This window comes from Uncinocarpus reesii, genomic scaffold, assembly GCF_000003515.1.
Source record: "Uncinocarpus reesii 1704 scaffold_1 genomic scaffold, whole genome shotgun sequence".
NCBI lineage: Eukaryota > Fungi > Ascomycota > Eurotiomycetes > Onygenales > Onygenaceae > Uncinocarpus > Uncinocarpus reesii.
The window spans coordinates 2,287,318-2,307,238 of NW_003052500.1; the positions used below are offsets into that span (position 1 = coordinate 2,287,318).

Here is a 19,921-nt window from a genome sequence, read left to right on the forward strand (position 1 = left end):
TTGTCAGTGTGTGCAAAGAGGTGCGGCGGGAGATCGCTGTAACCTCCGCATCGTCATGTGGCCGCTGCGGCCGCCGTAACTAACTTAACCACAACCGTCTGGGGTCGTCGATCCGGCCAAGTAATCGTAAACACGAGTCCATCTGGTCCACGTCGGAGCTCCATTGCTTGACTCCTTGAGAGAATTTTGGTGCAAGTCGCAATCTGGAAGCCTGGACTGCATCTACGTGCGTTCCCGGCAGCGATTACTGCCGCCATGAGGCTCCTCGCCGCCGCTGCGCTGCTATTGACTAGCTGCGCTCAAGCTATCAGTTCCAATTCTACACATTCCCCGACGGCACGCGCTTTACCAAACGATTTTAGCCCTCCCCAGGTGTTTAAGAACTTGAATCTTCTTAAACACATCAACCTTGAGAAAGGATACGTTCGAGAGACCGTCAATGTATTAATAGAGAACATTGACCAACAGCCGCAGTCGAAATACTACGTGCCCTTCTCGAATGCGTTGATAGGCAAGGTCGGAGGATTTGAAGCCTGGGAGAAGAATGCCGAAAAGAATGGAAAATTCGAAGTAGAGACTACACAATTTCTCCCTCAGAGGTAAGGTGTTATCTTGGTGACTATTGTACGGGATTGTTCTAACTTGACGTGCAGCTCTAGCCAATATTTCATCATAAATATCCCCAAACCTCTCGAGCCTTCATCGCGCTTGACTTTAAGCATCTCATATTACCTCCTCTCCGCCCTCGCCCCTCTCCCTCCTGCCATTGAACAGAATGATAAACAATACTTCACATATACCTTTTCCGCCTATGCACCGTCTGCATACCTCACGGCTATGCAACGGACAAAAGTCAAATTCCCTGTCGCTGATATCCCTGAATATACCACTACAAACGGGCTGAAAACTGGTCCTGGTCCCGATCCTGAGAAGCAAGGGACAACTTTCACGTACGGCCCATATAACACCAAAGATGTGGCTCCTGGCACGGTCGAGCCCATCACCGTTCGATACGAATTTACGCGGCCTATTATCACCGCGACTCTCCTCGAACGCGATCTCGAGGTATCCCACTGGGGCGGCAACCTCGCTACAGAAGATAGATACTGGCTCCAAAACAACGGCGCTCACCTGGCCAAACAATTCTCCCGCGTCGCCTGGTCCATGAAGACACTGCAAAACTCTCCAAGCGTTGCCATCAGCGCGCTCAGAATCGGTTTGAAACCAGGCGCCGTCGACCCTTACTTCACCGATGAGATTGGAAACGTATCAACCAGCCGGTTCACTCCTGGCCAGGGAACTCGCGGCGCCATGCTGGACATTCGTCCCCGCTACCCAGTCTTTGGTGGCTGGAAGTACAGTTTCCGAATTGGCTGGAATGACGCCCTTTCTTCATTTTTGCGCAAGGCGAAATCAGGAGATACTTATGTTCTCAAGGTTCCGTTCCTCGATAGCCCGAAAATGCCCGAGGGTGTGCAATACGAAAAGATCGATTTGCGCGTCATTCTCCCCGAAGGAGCCAGAGATGTAAAATTTGAATTAGCCGGAGGCGTTGGCCTGCCAAATGATGTCCAATCTGAAATTACTCTCTCCAAGTCCTTTATGGATACGGTCGGGAGGACGGTGCTCAACTTGGCCATGGAGAACGTGGCTGATGAAGCAAGGGATGCGCAATTAATTGTATGCTACTCCTACCCTCCTGTTAACTTGCATTTTTTTCGCAATCAGCGTGCTAACATCTTGCTCGTAGGTTACATATAATTACCCGTTTTTCGCCTCGTTCCGTAAACCGCTGACAATTTTTGCGGGCATGCTAAGTGTTTTCATTGCTACGTGGGCGATTGGGAATATAGATGTCAGTATTAAAAAGAGATAAATAGAAATGGTCCACGCTCGCCCGCCAGTTCATTTAGCACACGGACATGTTCTTTACTTTCTTCTCTGCTGTTATGGATTCCTTTCTTTTGAATGTCTTACTTCATGGTTTATATATTGGAAAACAGTAACTTTACATTTCCATCTCCAAAACTCCTTCAATGACTTCACAATAATGGTCAACAGGAACTGCAAAACCGCGGCCTGAATGGCGTCCAACTGAAGCCCGTATATCGTATAAACCTGATGATCCAGTTCCGTTTTGGCCTCTAAACGTTTTCCGAAATAGCCCTTTCCATATTCACAAACAGGTAATAGTCCATAGACCAGGTAAAGCAGAATGAAAAAGAACTTACTCATGTCTGCGGACCCTGTTTGATCCTCAATGCAAAATTCAACATAACAGACCCTATCACCCCCAAACATAACACCGTCGGCCCCCATTTCTCGTAATACACATTTTTTACATCTCTCTGTTTTCGGATTTTATCCACCCGCCACATGTACAGCAGGAAACTGTACACTAACGCTAGACATGCAAGGGTGGTGAAAGCCCATGCAGAACTGAGGCTGATGGAGTCATTTCCGAAGTTGAGTAATGTGGCGGCGATGGTGCTGAGGAATATGGAAAATTCGAGCCAGGAGAGAAACGTTCGTTCAGCAGCAAAATAAACTTTAGGTTCAACCCGCACAGGCACATGGATTCCTACATACGATTAGAAACCTTGGCCGTTGTTTCATGGATGGACGGGAATACTTACGTTTACCCTTCGGAGCTTTGAATCTTTTGACCTCTAGGGGCCCGCTCCCTAAGACTTTCCGTAGCCGTCCAGGTGTTGCTCCGTCTGGGAGCTCCGTTGGCCTCGGGACTGGCAGCACGAATTTCATGCCATGCATGACGTAACGTCCGACATTTCGAGCATAATGTTTTGCAAGTTTAGAACGGTAATGCATACCCCCGATTCTTTGTGCTTCTTCGAGTTCATCCTGATCATTTGATTCGTCTTCAGAGTCGTACAGCGGGTAGCTATCGCCACCGAGTAAATTTTGAGCTGCAATGCGTTCCTCAATATCCAAATGATTTCCTGGAGCCTGGAAATGTAAGTTGTCACCCAGTGAATGGCGGATCATCGGGTCATCTAGATCACGAGGCTGGTTGGCAACGTGATCGTGGGTTGCGCCATTCGTGTGACCGGCTCGATCTTCCTCATCGGACTCGTCTTCATCCATCATATCTTCACTAGTCGAAAGAGTTGATTGCGGCGGCCTTTCGATACCAAACCCTGGTCTAACCGGCTTCCTAATGTCCACGTCCATTTGTGGCATCCAGAAAGGAAGTAGATTTATTCGATCTGGAAAAAGGTTTGCAGTGCCGTGTATGAATTTGCTAAACTTGGGCACAGCTTCAACCAAGTGGCTGGATGTAAGCTCTGTTATCCATTCAGGGGCCTCTTGACCAGCCTGGGTTTGCAATTTGACTTCCAACACTGCGTATGGGAAGCGCTCCACATCCTCCGCTGGAAGCTGACTGAATGGGTAGTCAATACCAATATCCATTCTTCTCCAATTATCGCCTGCTCTCTTGCGTCCATTAAGGTTGTCTTCTCGAACCATCGTCAATTCCGTATCTAGAGATATTCGGACACGCGCATCACCAGGTAACTGGAAGGCCGTCCGGTGATAAAACGTTCTTGTAACGGGCACGAGCCTTCTGGTTATTACTCGATATTGAATCTCGCGGGCCAGCTGCTCCCAATCAGCAATTTGTTTCTCACTTTTTTTGCCCTCTTTCCTGAGCTTTTCAAATGCAGACTCGACAGTCATTTTCCCCGACAAATAAGCGTTGACATGTTTTTCCTTCATGGGAAATCGTGCTTTGACAGACGATTCTCCAGTCCAATCTTCGCGATGAGTCTTCCTCTCGACGAAGATTTGGTCGTTTTCCATTCCACCGTACCAACGTAGTCGAATGGCTTCTGCACCCTCTGTTTTCTTCAACCGTCCCATATACAGCTCCCAAGTATCAGGATTGTCAAAGTATATAGATGAAATTGCCGCATCGCGTTCTTCAAATTCTTTGGTGGGATTGAAAACAAGGACAGGAAGGTGCTATTTGCAGACAGTTAGACAATGTAGAAAAGCCGGAGACAAGAAGCAAGCGCACCTTGAGGATGATGAGTTTCAATTCAGTGATATTATCAGGATGCACCCAGTATTTGGTTGTTCCTCGCACAAAGTTTTGCTGACTGCCACCTGCCGCGCTATCTCCTTCGATAGGGTTTCCTTTCGTCCTAACCACATCGTACAGCTTGGAAAGCTTGACGACAAAAGCATCATAATTATCCTTGAAGAACGGTTTGGCTTTTAAGCGAGTTGCAAATACGGGCTTAAGGTACCATTGAGTTTGTTTCTATATGGAATGTTGGTCATTAGCCCGACAAGCAATCGGATGCTTCATATTTTTTAAAATAGATTGGAGTACCCACATCATGTTTCTTGATAATCTTCTGAAAACCCGTATAGTTCAGTTTGGTGTACTTCGCCAGGTCATGAACGTCGGCGATGATATCGCTCAGGTCTTCCTCTAAGAGTAAAAAGTCTTCGTCCGTAGGAGCGTTGCGACGTCTCGCCCCATTAGTCTGCTGGCCTCCGCTGGGATCTAGCCTCGACACCACATCGTTCACCTCGCGCTCACTAGCCTTGATCCTCCTTACAATCTCATCACTCTTGAGCTTCTGGAAGGTAGAAACCTTATCCAGCTCACTTTCGAGCAATTGAACGAAGCGCTTCTCGTCATCTTCAGTCCACGGCTTCCGCTTCGGATTGGGGTTCTGTGGGGTTGGGGTGGTTTGGTGCTCTGTCTTCAGGGCTGCTTTGAGGTCGTCGTAGGCAATGTAGTGCCAGTAGTACTCTTTGACGAGAGACGAACGAAGCTGTTCGCCGAACCTGCAAAGACGGGAGCAATGTATCAGCGGCCGTTTATCACTGAGCTGCGAGATCAACCGAGGGTCAGTAACCTACCGCATTTTGGAGAGCTTCACTGAGAGACGGGTGGCCTTCAGTTCAGCCTGTGCTGGACAATTGCAAGGGACAGCAAGTCGCAGTCGATCCCCGCGACAGGCGATATCCAGGTTCCACAGGGTCTGCTGGGAGAAGAGCGACGGTGAGTTTCCTCAGCAGAACGGCAATTGAACGGACTGGCTGGTTTCGGTACCTTCCATGCTTGGTCAACATCGCCCTCCTTGCCACTCGTGCCTTCCTCTTTAGATAAGCTCCGCCGCGTCCCAAACAAAGCTCTTTCTTTTCTTGGATGTTTCCGAATCTGGAAACTGCCGGTCAGGTGAAAGGCGATCGTAACAAAAAGGGCCAATCAGAAGCGGTCATTGCCCCACGTGAAGCCAGGGCTGCTAAACTCAATTTGGTATTCTATTTGGGGGTTCCTCGCTGACATCATTGGGCATTCATAACGCTCCGACAACACGCCGTATGCTCCTCCTTGCACCGTCGCCAACCACATTAACCAATCCCTCCGACTCCAATGACCGGACAGCATCCGCAAACTCAGCCGCCGTGACTTCAACATTGCTCTGCTCCCCGAACCTCCTATACACCTCCGCCCACCGGGTCCCAGAGGCACCGCGGCCACCCAGCTCTTCTACCAATGCCAGGATCTCCTTCTTCATCATCTCCCTGTTGCGCCGGTCAATGGCCGTTGTGCCCTCAGTGAGGAGACTCATATCAATCAGCCCCGTCCGCTGGTCGGTAGCGGCTTGTTTGAGCGCAGAGCGAATCAATCGCACCGCCTCTTCGACATCGGCGGTGGTCACATCTTCGGAGAGTCGCATGCGTGCGTGGGCTTCGGACAGACGGATCATGGACTCGAGTTGACGCGTGGTTGCGGTGATTCGACGTTCAGCAGATCGAATGTCATCGCCAAGTTTGCGCATTTCAACATATGCTTCGGTGAGAGCTTCACCCGCCGCGGGAGTAAGCCTAGGTGATATTTTATTTTTTGCATACGTTATGTAGCTAGTCAGGAATTCGACGGGCTGCGAGACATGTGTTAGTGTAAGCCGATGGGAAGGGAAGGAAAAGCTAGATTCTCCGGCACGTACCAATATTTCTTCGTTGCTGGCGTTGTCCGGGGTATCTTCAAGGTACATTCCCACCAAGTGCTTTGCCAGTCGGCGATCATTTTGTTCGTCAATCCGGTCCAACACCAAGTACACCAGGTCAAATCGGGATAGGAGAGTCGGAGGTAAGTCGATATTTTGGGGGACGGGTAGGTTTGGATTATACTTGCTTCCAATGGGATTGGCAGACGCGAGAATGCTTGTCCTGGCGTTGAGCGTAGTGATGATCCCTGCTTTTGCTATAGAAACAGTCTGCTGCTCCATAACTTCGTGCAGCACAGACCGGGTAGCGTCATTCATCTTGTCGAACTCATCAATGCAACAAACGCCGCCGTCTGAAAGCACAAGAGCTCCGGATTCAAGAACCAACTGCCGTGATTCTGGATCTCGGGTAATGTACGCCGTCAAACCGACCGCGGACGAGCCTTTGCCACTAGTGTAAATGCCTCGAGGCGCGATCTTGTGAACATATTGCAAGAGTTGAGACTTTGACGTCGATGGGTCACCGCAGAGTAAAACATTGATATCTCCGCGATATCGTGGGCTTCCGCCTTTATCGAACGTCTTATTCGTTCCACCGAAAAGCTGAAGCAATATTCCTTTTTTTACGTCGTCCATCTCATATATACTCGGGGCGAGGGATCTCGATAGCAGGTCGTAGACATCAGGTCTAGCGGCCGTAGCTTTAATCTTTTCCTCTTCTTCCTTTGAGATTTTCTTCACTTGTTCCACATCACCAGCAATCTGCTCGGATAATTCCTCCTCGATTGTTGAGGCGTCAATGCCGAGTTTTTTACGATCCACCTTTTGAACATGCAAAACGTCCACAAAGGTTCTAAACAGAGATTTGATTGTTCTCTGTCGAGGATTCAGTCTCACGGGATTGGAGCGGAAAATCCCTGTCACCTCAACACGGTCACCAGCCTTGCACACGTCGACCAAATCGTCATACGCACATAGAGTGACGGAGTGTGGAGTTTGGCCATCGGGAACTGAGTCCGGAGTTTCTTGCAATTTGATAATCTGCTTATCTGCAAATACACAGCGGTTATGGATCAATTGCATTGAATTCTGGGAGTCGCAAATCCGCCTCGGGCACCTTGTTGGTTCGGCGATCCTACCACGGTCGATATCAACTTTAACACTGTGTTCGCACACATCACAGCGGAAGAATGCTGGCAGTAAATAGTTAGCACTGAGTCATTTCCACGGCATCCCAAACCAATCGTACCTTCTTTCATGTCAGGAATAACGGGTGTGGCTCGAATTACGAGCCCTTTAATGCTAATGAGCTTTTCCATATCTATCCACGATTATGTTAGCAAAAGGAACGATCTCAACCCCAACATCTGCCGGGCAATTACTTACCTCCTGGATCTAATTCTCTCATATTAACCGAGCGGTCCATACCAAAAGGTAATGTTTTGAATGCTTTGACTTCAACTTCAGCAACTAGGTTCGGTATCTCAGTCTGCATCTGTCTATCTGCGTCATTTCCCGGTTCTGAACTTGGATTAATTGGTGCAGAGCTCAAATCTGTTGCTCTTGAGGGTCGTCCTCGATTCCCTTGCTGCACTCTCAATGCTGTCATTTCCCGTTCGGCTAGGTCTATCATCACGTCCTTGATTGATTGATCCATGATAGGGATCACCTCCTGCGGATAGGCCTGCACTTGGTGCCATAGCTTCGTCGTCGGCGGGTATGCTTTTAAGTTTCGTATATCGAGATTCAGCCCAGTGACTCCCAACTTTCGCATGTCATTTAGAAGCGTAATGTACTCCTTTTCATCAGCCACCGAACCCAATGCACGGGTATCGTCTTCACTAGCTCCATCCGCCCACATACGATACTTTCGAGTATACCCATAAAGGAAACTTTTGAACGAGGCCATTACATCTTGGATAGATATATTGGTACCCCAAATGATACGGGTAGAATTCCCACCGAGGGCATCTGCTTCCGATGTATTCGGATTGATGTTTGAGAAGGTTGCTGCTGATTGCAGATCCCCGTCACGAACGGGTAAACCTCTTTCATCGACGAGCACTCGGCGCCTGGAGGCAGTGTTGCCAAACGCATCGGAATGGAGGCCACCTCGTCGCGTATTGATGTTTGCGATATCTGAAAACTCATTCCCCTGGGACGAGCGAACGAATAAACCACTGCTACTGGTAGGGATCTCCGTGGTGCGACTTTGGCGATTTGTTGCGCGAGTAGGGCTGGAGCTGGACATGTAGCGAATCGGCGATGAGTCTATCCCCAAATTAGCAAATCTGACAGGGCAATGGGTTCGATCGCAGTGACATACCTGCTACAGGCCGTCTACTGGCCCGCGGCGTCGTCTGGCCATCGCTCGCATCTGAAGGAGCTCTGATCGGTGAGCTCCGGTCCATCCTGGCGTCTCCATTGGCGGTTGCAGATTGTCGTGCGGCACCCGTAGGCGAGGACTGAAAGGCCATGGGTGATGATGAAGGCACAACGACTTCAATTCGCCTCGAGCGAGGAGTCGCTTGGGTGCCGGGTTGTGAGCGTTGACCGCTGCTAGGAGCAGGGCCAGGTGTGCCCGTGGACGGTCGGGTGGGCGTTGATGTGGCAGAGCCTCTAGTGGGCCTTCCACGCCGACGAGAAGACGCTGGAGAAGACATTATATTCGTAAGCTAAAATAAATTACTCTGTAATCCGACAGAGGTGTGCTGTCATTTCTTGAATGTTTTGTCCCGAACTGTTGACCTTGGATGGTGGACAAATTCAATGCCAACGCGTCAATCTCGCGCCGTGGGCACGCGTAGAGTGGTTCTATTCTAGGCTTAGCGTGGGTCGCGTCGAGCTTTAAGCTCTGACTTCGCAGCTTCAACCTCACAACACACATCACCAATTGCAACATTTAAACCTAGCTTCAACTCCAAAGTCCTATGTTGGAGTTGAATAGCCCTTATCACTGAACATAGCTGGATACTCCGTACTCTGCATTTGTCCGTTTTGCAGTCTGCTCCAATAGTACCAATAAGGACACTACACGGGGCTCCGGCACTGATATCTCATTCTCTCCCCCAACCCCCGTACCGATAATGGCCGATGAAAAGAACCCGGCAAACATATTTGATAACGGTAAGCTCCATTGCTCGGGAAATTGCCGCGCATAGAGAACCAATACCCACACCTTGACCCACACGAGAAAATTTTCCAAAAAGAAAATTTGATATTTCAATCATCAGCCGAACGCGAGGGTCGAACTCGCAACCTTGTGGTTATCTTTGGTTCTCACGGACTTCGCATAAGAGCCACACGCTCAACCGATTGAGCTAGCCCGGCAAGCTGGTGGGCTCGGGAGACCAGATCCCATCCTTACTCTCCAGGCCTTAAACCGGCGAACGGCGAAAATGACGCGTTGGTTTTCTCTCTCTATTATATACATCTGGCTATGTCCTAGTCTAGGTACCGGCATACAGGCAACCTGTAGCTATCTATAACCCAGTACTTCCTCCTGACACCCTCCCATTCTCCCTCCAACGATGGCACACTGATTTCTTCCCAATCGACATCAAATCCAGCCTCGAGGAGGTCCATTTCAACGACCTTTTGATATACGTCGTAGCTTATTTGCCTATCAGCGCCCATGCCGTTGAAATAGCTCCATTTCCCGTTTATATCGAGCAAGCCAATGATTTGCTCAGAGAAGAAAGCTCGGAAATCCGAGTAAGATTCGGCGAAAGTGTCATAATAGAGGGCATCAAACGTTTGTCCCTCGTTTATCAGTTCAGGCACGATCTCTTGCCATTTGCCCTGATGAATAACCACGCCCGGCTTTTCATGCCAACCTTTCCTTTTCATTTCTTCCACCACCGCTGGGTGGGCCTCGACAATATGGTGAACGCTGGGCTGAAGAGTCTGGATGATATTGTCAATGATTCCCATGCCGTGGCCGATATTGAGTACTCGCAGCCCGGATTCTGGAAGAATAGCTTTCGCCGAACGCTCCATGATTTCAGACTCCCAGGACATCATGACACCGTTCTGATCTTGATCTAGAAGGCGACCATCGTTGAATGCTAGATTCGACTGGAGATATCGAGAACCGGTTACATCCGGTCCTTGAGCACTGGCGGCATTACCTGCTTCGGAGGGAGCAATGTGTTCACCGGTCTGTTGTTCTGGCGTCACGTCTGCTGGTGAGGTATCCTCCTCATCAGAATCCTGCAGTAGCTCGTATTCGTCCAGTCGATTCAGGAGCATTTCAGCCCGTACCCCTGCATCCACCATCAATTGGTACAGCTCATCGAGTCCCAACCTCTTTGCTATACATCCGGGAGTCTCGTTATTGGCATCAAGATCGTTCCAAATGGCACCCTCTTGAAGGAGAAACCTAACCATCTCGCTTCCAGGTTCAAGAATGTTTGAAGGGCCCTCTTCAGGCAGAGCGCTAGCATCATTTCCTAATCCGTTGGCCTTGCGTGTCTCACCAGACTCTTCTGAGTCGGGCTCGCAAGCAGCAATGGCCGCATGAAGAGGGGAGTATCCTGTTTCTGGATCTTTCACATTTGCCGGGTTCTCGGCCTTGTCAAAAGATCGAATCAGTTCGCGCAATCGTGAGATGTCATGCTGCGATGCGGCTAGCAGGATTTCTTGGACACCAATATCCACATTCACACCCCCTAGCTGCTCATCGCCCAGTTCCATTTTGAGCAAGAAACACCTTACCGGTGCATTTGTCGATGATAGCCGGGGTTTCAGTTTGCAGGGTCCGTTACAGTAAGATGGGAAACGTAGAAATAGTCAATAAAACGGGCTCTATATGTCTTATTTCGAGGAGTTTTCTCGGTCTCGCGACAGGGAACTCGGCTTAACAGCGGCAGTAAGGCAGGCGTCCGGTCCCTCATGTTTGTTTGAGAAGTTTCAGCAGGCGGGATGGCATGGCACGTGACCCGGCGGCCAGGACAACCCATCTCGCTTCACGTCTCATTGGGCCGGAACAGAGCATCAACCACGCTGGATCAGGCCTAAAGAGAGCAGCTCTTACACCAGAAAAAGCTAGAATGTTGCTGTTGTATCTCAAAAGGAGACGTTGGGCCTGCCGCATGCCTTGAATTCATGCGTTCGTGTCTCAAACTGCACCTACCAAGGTGTGCTGAAACCCTACTCCGACAACATCCCCAAAGCTTTTGCCAAACTGTGCAGACAAGAGTCCCGCGGAAGACAATTCGTGGCTGAAACCGGACTATGGACGCAATGATGGAAGATGGGAGAGCCAGAGAAGGCAAACCTTGGTTTTTACGCTGCTGGCCGACGTCTCAACACTGAGCTGGATTGGAGCAAAAGTACTACTGGCCCTTCCCGTTGCAATAGGCTTGAACATAGAGGCAAGTCTGTGCGTACTGGGGATAAGCTGACTTACCACGGAGAATTGGGCCGCAAGTCTATTCGTTCAGGGTCAGGGTGACTCGCGACCTCATCTCGGACATCTAGCTACCAAAGTTCGCGAAGCCACGATTTGAATCCGCCTTATACCCGAAGAAGATCGACGAAACAGACCCCGTCAGACGTTGATTTCCTATTCTGTACTTGGCTCGTCTTCTTCAGGCTAGTACGGCCTATCTTGGGTCATGACCGCAAGTTTCAGCGCGTCTGAATTACCCAATCTATCGACTTGTAACTTCAATGCGTCAAGCCGGAGCGCCTTTACGAGGTGCTCCTATTATTCTCCGCTCTTGGTATGCAATGACAGCTACGTTTTACGTCGCAGGTACTCCCAAAAAAGGGAAAGGTACCAGTGAATTGATGTCTCATGCCGGGAGCATCTCTTACAAGTTTCTCCTTGGAAGCGTCCTGCATAACTTTGTCAACGAGAGTTCTGTAGATTACCGCAGGCTCCTGGGACAGACCAAAGTTGATTTAAGGGAATGATCCTCCCTTCATTGCCTTCTTTTTCTCCAAGCCACAGTCAAACTTCTCAGTCACTCTCTCTTATCAGTTCCATTCGTATGGTGCGCTGGTCCCCATCTGCTTAATCATATACTTATCTTTTGTTTTTAACGATTCATCCACTTCACTCATTGACCCGGTTGTCATTCCCTCTTTTATTCGATTCTTAATCATGAAGTTTGCCTTGGTTACCACTGTTGTCGCAGCGCTTTGCGCTCCAAACGTCCTCGGTGTCCCACTCGCGGCACGTAATACCAGCCTCGTCCCGAGTTCAAGCAGCACTCGCCAGCTTACGGATGCTGACGTTCTTCAATTTGCACTCACTGTAAGGATTCTATATCGTGCCCAAGACCTGAACTCCTTTGCTGACATCATGAATAGCTCGAGCATCTTGAAAATGTCTTCTACAAGCAGGGCCTTTCCCGTTTCACCCAGAATGACTTTCTCCGTGCTGGCTTTGATGCAAGGTTCTTCAACCAGATGAGATTCGTCGCTGGAGATGAGCAGTCCCATGTAGTGTTTCTGCAGCAGGCACTTACGGGGCTCGGCGTACGGCCAGTGTCTGCTTGCCGCTACAACTTCCCATTCAGAGACGTTCGCTCATTCGTCGGCCTTGCATCTGTTCTCGAGGGCATTGGTGTCTCCGCTTACCTTGGCGGAGCTGGTCTTATCTCTAATAAGAATTTCCTCGGCGCCGCTGCCGCGATCCTTGCTGCTGAAGGCCTCCACCAGTCGACCCTCCGCAACTCTTTGGGCTTGATCGCGTCTGCCAACATTGCCGGTACTGCCATTACCCCCAATGCCATCTTCAGTCTTGCCAGTGCATTCATCGTTTCCTGCCCTGGTGGAAACGCTGCTCTTCCATTCAAAGCGTTCCCCAGCTTGAGCCCACGCGGTGGCAGCATCTTCTCCATTAATTCCTTCTCGAGATTCGCGATCGGCCAAGGCGTTATTATCCCGCCAGTATTTTTCTTGACTTTTATCAGCGGGCTTGAGATTATCAGTATTCCTGGAACCTTTGCTGGAGGTTTCTACTCTGCCCGCATTCCACGACAGGTCTCCGGACAATCATTCGTTTTCCTCACCAGAACCGCCAACACTGGTGCCTTCTCGGAGAGCAGCGTTCTTGCCGGCCCGGCAATTATCGAAGTTACTCCCACTGTGCCCACTCTTAACTTCTCCGTTCTCTAGTGGGACTACGCCGGAGCCAAATAGTCGCGGGTGGTGGATCGACAAGGATCATGTGTTACGCTTTTACGCACGGTGCTTTCTAGCTTGCAGTGGTTGAGCGAGATTCAATTTGTACTTCTATTCTTCTGATGTGTGATGCCAATGATGGCTTTGTTTTCCCAATTTGCAATACTCTTCATGTCTCTTTCTTTTTTTCCTCGAACTCATTTCGACTCATGTTAAAACAGCATATGCAAAGCATGTACTTTCTCTTCTACTGTATAGCTGATGGATAGTGTAAATGCCATGTCCGCATCCGCGCAATCTTGCCTTTGGCTATGGGAAAACAAAGGGTGGTTTATTGCGAGCGCTTGTAGATAAATAGAAATTGATGATATTTGGTAACCTTCAAAATGAATATTTGGAATTGAAATCAGTGTTGGAGATTGTTTGATGAATTGATAACTCCAGCAAATGAACCAGGTACAAGAAGAGACGTGTAGTTATACATTTTGTTCCTTGAAGAGAGCCCATGTCCGCTCCCTCTGCAAAGAAACACTATTCCATCATGAGTCTTGGTCGAAAAAACTGCCCTCCACTAAATCAGCCAAATTAGGCTTTATCAGCACCGTCGGCGCCCGCATTAACGTTCAAGCCCAGTCCCTCAGTATCCAAGTACAATTTATTTCTTCCGCCAGATTCCTGAAGAATTTGGGCGATGTTGCGAGCGTTTTCAATCTTCCTGAGTTCGACGTAACTCCTGCTCTTCTTGATTGCATCACCGATAAGCTGGGCCGAGCGTGCTTCACCCTGAGCGCGGACAATGGTGGCTTGCTTCTCTTGTCGAGCTTTGTCGACGACGAAGGCTGCTCGCTGTGCCTCTTGTTGAGCTACTTGCTTGGCTTCGACGGCTGCGGTGAATTCGGGAGAGAAAGCAAGGTGCTAAATAGAAAAATCTAGTTAGTGGGGGACCCTTCTTGAATGGGATGTGGGCGGGCTTACTGTTAAGGAGACATCGTCTAGGAGGATATTGAATCGGGCAGCACGTCTGGCGAGGTTGTCACGGACAAGTCTGGCCACGTTTTCACGCTGGGTGATAAGTTGGCTGGCATTGAATTGTGCGACAACACTCTTCAACACCTCGTTGACAATGGATGGGAGAACTCTCTCATCGAAGTCCGATCCAAGGGTGCGGTAGATTTGGGGAAGAGCGTCAACTCGTGGCCGTGAAAGCACACGACAAGTGATGTTCACCATCTGCAAATCTTTGGTTCCGGTAAGGGAAGCGACATTGCGTGGCTTTGCGCGGACATCGTAGATAATAGGTGTTTCAAACCACGGAATACGGAAATGTGTACCTTCAAAACTGCATCAGTACGAGCAAGATGGTTAAGCAGGTCTAGGGTGGAATCACCTTCGTTGTAGATTTCCTTCTTCACACCACCTACTCTTGTATATTTGATGGCCCGGTGACCACCATCAACTAGTAGCAAAAAGTCTAGTTAGTCAAGTAGACACGAGAATCCTAATATTTCCTTACCGTTAAATAATGAATTTGATATCAAATATCCTCCTAGACCAAGAGCAATTAATGCCCCGATTCCTCCGGCAGCTCGGCCACCTCCACCAGGCATCCGACCGAATGGACCCCCTCGTCCCCGCTGCTGCAAAGCAGTCTGCAGTCTCTGCCACGTCTCTCGAGGATCAGCCATTTTGTCGAGTAAAATAGGAAGGGCATGTAAATTCCGTTTGCGCTGGTGGAATGTGATGAGCTGCTGCTTTCGATGTTCAAAACTGGAGATCCAGCCACTAGGCTGCTTTGGGAAAGGCGCGGTCCAGCTCCTTCAAGCTTTGGCATCGCAAACTGATTGTTTGAAGAACAGACGCTCTCAGGCCAGACCAGGACAACACTTGTCATGAAAGGGAACTCACAAGTTGCAAGAGTGCTTTCTATCAACACCTTCGGATTTGCAGTGGGCTAAACCAGCTTGTCATATTTGGCACCCATTCTAGATCGACCACTTCCATTAGAGCTCTCGTTACACGATGGCACCCGACAGGACTGGAAAGAGTGTTTTCCTTGGGAATATACCTTACAGTAAGTTTTCATGCTACTCTTGCCTATGCTGTGAGAATGTCACTATGAGATCAGTAGCTAAATTGTACCAGACCTCACCGAAGAACAAGTGAAAGACATCCTCAGCTCGGCCGGTACCGTAACGAAATTCAGACTAATGATAAACCCGGAGACGGGAAAGCCAAAAGGATATGGATTTGCAGATTTTGCAGATGCTGATTCTGCGGCTTCAGCTGTTCGGAACTTGAACGATTACGAAATTATGGGCCGCAAGATACGGGTCGACTGGCCACACAACAACGAGAAGGATTCTGTACCTTTAGACTACTCGCAACAGGGTCAGATGAACGTCCAAGGCCAAGATGGACAAACCGGATATCCAACACAAGCTCCCCTCTTACCTTCTTTGCCTCCGGGTACGGATTTGCCGCCAAATCTGACATGCCCCAATGCCATTTCGCAAACCCTCTCAACGCTCCCTGCGCCCCAACTGCTCGATGTCCTCGCCCAAATGAAATCGTTGGCCATGGCTGACCCGGCTCGAGCCACCGAGCTTTTAAGGCAAGCGCCACAGCTCGCTTACGCGATATTTCAAGCGCTTCTCCTGATGAACCTGGTCGACTACGGTGCTTTGGGCTCCGTTGTCGAACAAGCTACTCAACCTCAGCCCCAAGTTCCCACTCCGCAAACGCAACCGGCTTCCAACATTTCGCAACAGTACCCGTCATACCCCCCTATTCCAGGCCAGATATCGACCCCGCCTGTTCATGGTACCCCATTCGTTCCGCCCCCACCGCAACCGCAACCACAAGCACCCCAGCTCCCTCAGATGGCTGGGCAAGAAGAGCTTTTACAGCAGGTTTTGAGTATGCCGCAGGCCACCATTGATGCTCTACCGCCTACAGAACGAAGTCAAATAATGCTACTAAGGCAGCAACTGTTACAAGGAGGGATGAGATAGCGAAATTCTTGGTAATGACATGACTTTTTATCCAACAAATATTTCTGCTTATTTAAACAGGGGCTGGTGACCTGGGAGAGATGGCACCACACAGCATTGGTGGCTTCTTTAATGGAGCAAGTGGCGTTTGGTTAATCCTGGCACGGAAGGTTCTTTTACTGCTCTACTTCTAGTTTGCCTTTTGAGCGATTTGTTTTAGACATGTAGTATATTACTTATGAATCTGGAAAATTGTGAATGTAAAGCAATTGAGTTTCCCAGCTGTCAAGCTTCTCTGAGGGTCTGCTTTCCTTTCACGTGATTAGTCGCCAAGGACCTTTAGGTAATTCAACATCCTGGAGCCGGTGCTGTTGACTTCAGTCCATCAGACTCACCTGCATTTCAGATATTCATCCGAAGCCTGAGGGCCCGTTTACATTCTATTACCTGGGGCCTATTGCCGCCTCCAGGTAGCTCTTCCTATATGGAGTACTGCTGCAGTATATCACAAGTCAAGCCTTTTGCACCCTCCTGAAGACATTTTGTTTCTCTCTGACGGCTTTGGTCATTGAGCCGTCAGATGATTTATTGCTTCTATGTGTTGGACTATGGCGAACAACCGCCTCGTCCTCAATGAGTCCTTTGTCCTGGAATACGGCCTGGCTGGCCTCCTCGAAGAGGAGGCCGGTTGTATTCCGTTTCCGAGCCACCGATTTTTTCCATTGACTCTTGATGGCACAACTTAAAGATATCGAGAGCTAGCCTTTGCATGTGCGATCATGGCGGAGGATCTAAAATTCAAGACTCTCCACGCCAGTTTTTTGAGGGGTTGCCTTAGTCGTTTCCCCTAAAAAACAAGCTGGAGGAGAGCTTCCTGAAGAGGCCAAACACATTAGCTTGTCATCGTGGTAAGCCGTAATGGAATCATAATGATTCTAGCGGAACTTCCTAGGTCAATCTTTGTTTTTCTTATTTCTAGTAATATCTTTTCCACCAAGATCGTGGCATCCTTCTGCTTTGTCAAGACTAGTTTGGCTTCCATAGGAAATTTCCAGAATTCCCTATACAAATCTGCCAAAAGGAGTTAAGGGCGCAATGCAAATGATGCGATGGGAACTAGTGCGCTTTTATATCATGCTCTCTTGTGACCTGAAAATATATGTTGTCCACCATTCGTCCAATTTTCACTACACAACTTCACTTTGGAATTTTTGTTGTCCTTCTAATTTTTCAATCCTACTTGTATCATTAAATCCGACGTGTCACATCTATTTTTTGGATACATTTTTTTTATTTATCGCTAGAATGGCTCGTATCTTGGACCCCACAGTTCAAAACAACCAGGCCAACTGTGAACCTGGACGCCAATTGGCAGAGTCTAATCCGAGGATCGCAGACGAAGAGGATTCTGAAGGCGTGGCTGATGATATCAACTCGGACGAGGATGATCTGGTTATCCAGCCTAGAATTTCTAAAGGCACCATCGCCAAATTACCCTCGAAAGAGGAGCAAATTCCTGATGTCGTCAAGTCCCATATCCGGACTATACCCCCTGAAATTCTTCGGGGTATTTACACAGTGATGCCATCATCTAGGCCAAAACGTGGTCTTGATCAGTCTTTACCGCCCATCAGTGAAATTGAAGAAATCTTTGACGATCTTGTGGCCAAAGCCGAGGACAATGACTTCGATGGTTTCCTCCAGCATATTGGATGTCGGGAGCTGCGCGTTGCCACAATGTGTTCTGGTACGGAGGCTCCTCTTCTCGCGCTGGAGATGATTGCAGATAGTAAGGGATCCTTTGCTTCTCAAATCGGGTTATGTTAATTTTCATACAGGCTTCAAACGGCTATACGGCAAATCCTTTCGCATGCACCATTTATTCAGCGCAGAGATCGAACCATTCAAGCAATCATATATTCAAAGGAATTTCTCGCCGGACATTCTCTTTAGGGATGTCAGTGAACTCGTCAACAATGAAGCGTATGTGATAAGACTTCCGCACCTATGGCTAATGCCAGCTAATCATGCCTCAGAACAACCGCATTTGGATCCGTTCGAACGGTGCCAACGAACCCTGATCTTCTTGTTGCCGGCTTTTCTTGCGTTGATTTTTCACAGCTGAATGCGCATAAAAAATCACTCGAGGAGATGGGAGAATCCGGCCACACTTTCTTTCCCATTCTCCAATACATAAAGCGATGTAGGCCGCCACTTGTCATCCTGGAAAATGTCTTTGGTGCTCCGTGGGCAAAAATCGCGGAAATCTACAAAGAGATCGACTACAATGCGTACCATGCGTCGATCGACACAAAAAACTTCTACCTTCCACAAACTCGAGAACGCGGGTATCTACTTTGCATTGACCAGAAGAAACTTGAAACTGAGGCTCCCGGCAAGAAGGGTGGGAAGGCATCTTTGCTTGCTCGCATGATGAAGCGCTTTGAACGACCCGCAAGCTCTCCGGTGACAGATTTTTTACTTAAGCAGGACGATCCTCGCTTGCGTGTTGGTATCAACGACATATCTGTCCAGGCAGCTAAAGACCGCCAGTCGGTCGATTGGACGAGATATAAGGCGCGCCACCTTGGGTACCGGATGGAAAATGGGTTAGGCGACAAGAGGCCACTTTCGAGGTGGCAAGACAATGGCACTTGTCAAATGCCTGATTTCTACTGGCATGGTTGGACAAAAGCCCAAACTGAACGGGTCTGGGATACGCTAGACGTAAACTTCTTGCGGGCTATAGTCCGAGGATCAGATTTTATGTCGAAGTGGTAAGCTCTCTGACGCTTTTTCTTTTTTGTTTTATAGACTAAATCCATTGTAGCCGCGTTATCGACCTTTCACAGGGTTTAGATCGGGAGCTCGATCAGCGAGCATCTGGCATTTCTGGATGCCTTACCCCTCGTGGCCAGCACTTCATCAGCACGCGTGGAGGACCACTTCTGGGCATAGAGGCGCTAGCTCTCCAAGGAATTCCCATAAACAAACTGTTGTTGAGCAGTGAGAGCCAGCGTGACCTCCATGACCTAGCGGGAAATGCGATGAGCTCGCCTGTTGTTGGTGCAGCAATCCTAAGTGCTCTTATCCTAGGTCACAAGGCGCTACTTCCTGGTCCGCCTTCCGCCGGTGAATCCGAAAAGTCGGACATCATCTTCCTTCCCTGCTCAGTCATTAAGGAATATTTAATGCACGATGTTCCTGCTGAAGGACTGGCGATCCCATCGCAGTCAGTGAAGGAGCTTCTTGTTAAAGTGCAACAGAGCTGCAGACTTTGTTACTGCGAGGCACAGAGCGGGACAAAAAGGAGGGATATGCTCATATGCTCAAAATGTAATCATACCGCGTGCATCAAGTGCGGACAAAACCCGTCCCACGCCTATGAGCCTATTCCGCTCGAACATTTGTCTGCGCGGATCACTCCTATGAACTTTGAGATGTACCTCAAAATGGGTCTTCCAATGCGGTTGCAATTGAAAGGCCTCAACCGTGGAGCCTTCGAACAGTTTCGAGAATCCTGGACATCCAAAGAAGTTATCGGTGCTTGGGAGGCTTTTCTGGAGGTTGTAGGCCCAGCGCTTGGGGAGGAGCTACGATTCAGTGGAATCAGTCGACATCGCGCGTGGACTGTCACGTACGAGGGAACATGTTCACGTCTAAAACTGATCTGTTCTTCGACTACAGCTGAATGGCTACTTTATGCATTGCCGAGCAAACGCGAACCAAGCAATTCTCCTCTGCGGCAAATCATTTCTCACCCCATCGCACGGATGACCCCGTCGGACTCGCTATTCAACGGGGTTT

General features: G+C 49.1%; 7 protein-coding genes and 1 non-coding gene across 8 annotated transcripts; 4 read left to right on the plus strand and 4 right to left on the minus strand.

Annotated features, from left to right (window-relative positions):
- Nucleotides 1-255: 255 nt before the first annotated feature.
- Nucleotides 256-1,876, plus strand: UREG_00963 (uncharacterized protein; the record flags this gene model as incomplete). The annotated part of the gene is made up of 3 exons (XM_002541401.1): nt 256-599; nt 660-1,680; nt 1,751-1,876. 3 exons carry the CDS (start codon nt 256-258, stop codon nt 1,874-1,876), a joined length of 1,491 nt encoding a protein of 496 aa, XP_002541447.1.
- A 680-nt stretch (nt 1,877-2,556) lies between these two features.
- Nucleotides 2,557-8,653, minus strand: UREG_00964 (vacuolar transporter chaperone 4; the record flags this gene model as incomplete). The annotated part of the gene is made up of 10 exons (XM_002541402.1): nt 2,557-3,984; nt 4,040-4,285; nt 4,362-4,865; nt 5,090-5,197; nt 5,397-5,630; nt 5,676-5,924; nt 5,991-7,183; nt 7,240-7,311; nt 7,377-8,261; nt 8,317-8,653. 10 exons carry the CDS (start codon nt 8,651-8,653, stop codon nt 2,557-2,559), a joined length of 5,256 nt encoding a protein of 1,751 aa, XP_002541448.1.
- A 568-nt stretch (nt 8,654-9,221) lies between these two features.
- Nucleotides 9,222-9,320, minus strand: UREG_08015. Its single transcript has one exon. It is a non-coding gene; the product is annotated as a tRNA-Lys (tRNA).
- Nucleotides 9,321-9,434: 114 nt separating this feature from the next.
- Nucleotides 9,435-10,685, minus strand: UREG_00965 (uncharacterized protein; the record flags this gene model as incomplete). Its single annotated transcript, XM_002541403.1, has 1 exon — nt 9,435-10,685. One exon carries the CDS (start codon nt 10,683-10,685, stop codon nt 9,435-9,437), a length of 1,251 nt encoding a protein of 416 aa, XP_002541449.1.
- Nucleotides 10,686-12,099: 1,414 nt separating this feature from the next.
- On the plus strand, nt 12,100-13,118 carry UREG_00966 (uncharacterized protein; the record flags this gene model as incomplete). Its single annotated transcript, XM_002541404.1, has 2 exons — nt 12,100-12,252; nt 12,309-13,118. The coding sequence occupies 2 exons, from the start codon at nt 12,100-12,102 to the stop codon at nt 13,116-13,118; spliced, it is 963 nt and encodes a 320-aa protein (XP_002541450.1).
- Nucleotides 13,119-13,709: 591 nt separating this feature from the next.
- On the minus strand, nt 13,710-14,809 carry UREG_00967 (prohibitin-2; the record flags this gene model as incomplete). Its single annotated transcript, XM_002541405.1, has 4 exons — nt 13,710-14,039; nt 14,100-14,455; nt 14,512-14,580; nt 14,638-14,809. 4 exons carry the CDS (start codon nt 14,807-14,809, stop codon nt 13,710-13,712), a joined length of 927 nt encoding a protein of 308 aa, XP_002541451.1.
- Nucleotides 14,810-15,143: 334 nt separating this feature from the next.
- UREG_00968 (uncharacterized protein) lies at nt 15,144-16,135 on the plus strand (the record flags this gene model as incomplete). The annotated part of the gene is made up of 2 exons (XM_002541406.1): nt 15,144-15,195; nt 15,267-16,135. 2 exons carry the CDS (start codon nt 15,144-15,146, stop codon nt 16,133-16,135), a joined length of 921 nt encoding a protein of 306 aa, XP_002541452.1.
- A 1,284-nt stretch (nt 16,136-17,419) lies between these two features.
- UREG_00969 (uncharacterized protein) lies at nt 17,420-19,805 on the plus strand (the record flags this gene model as incomplete). The annotated part of the gene is made up of 5 exons (XM_002541407.1): nt 17,420-17,903; nt 17,953-18,097; nt 18,151-18,891; nt 18,945-19,751; nt 19,802-19,805. The coding sequence occupies 5 exons, from the start codon at nt 17,420-17,422 to the stop codon at nt 19,803-19,805; spliced, it is 2,181 nt and encodes a 726-aa protein (XP_002541453.1).
- Between the last annotated feature and the right edge of the window lie 116 nt (nt 19,806-19,921).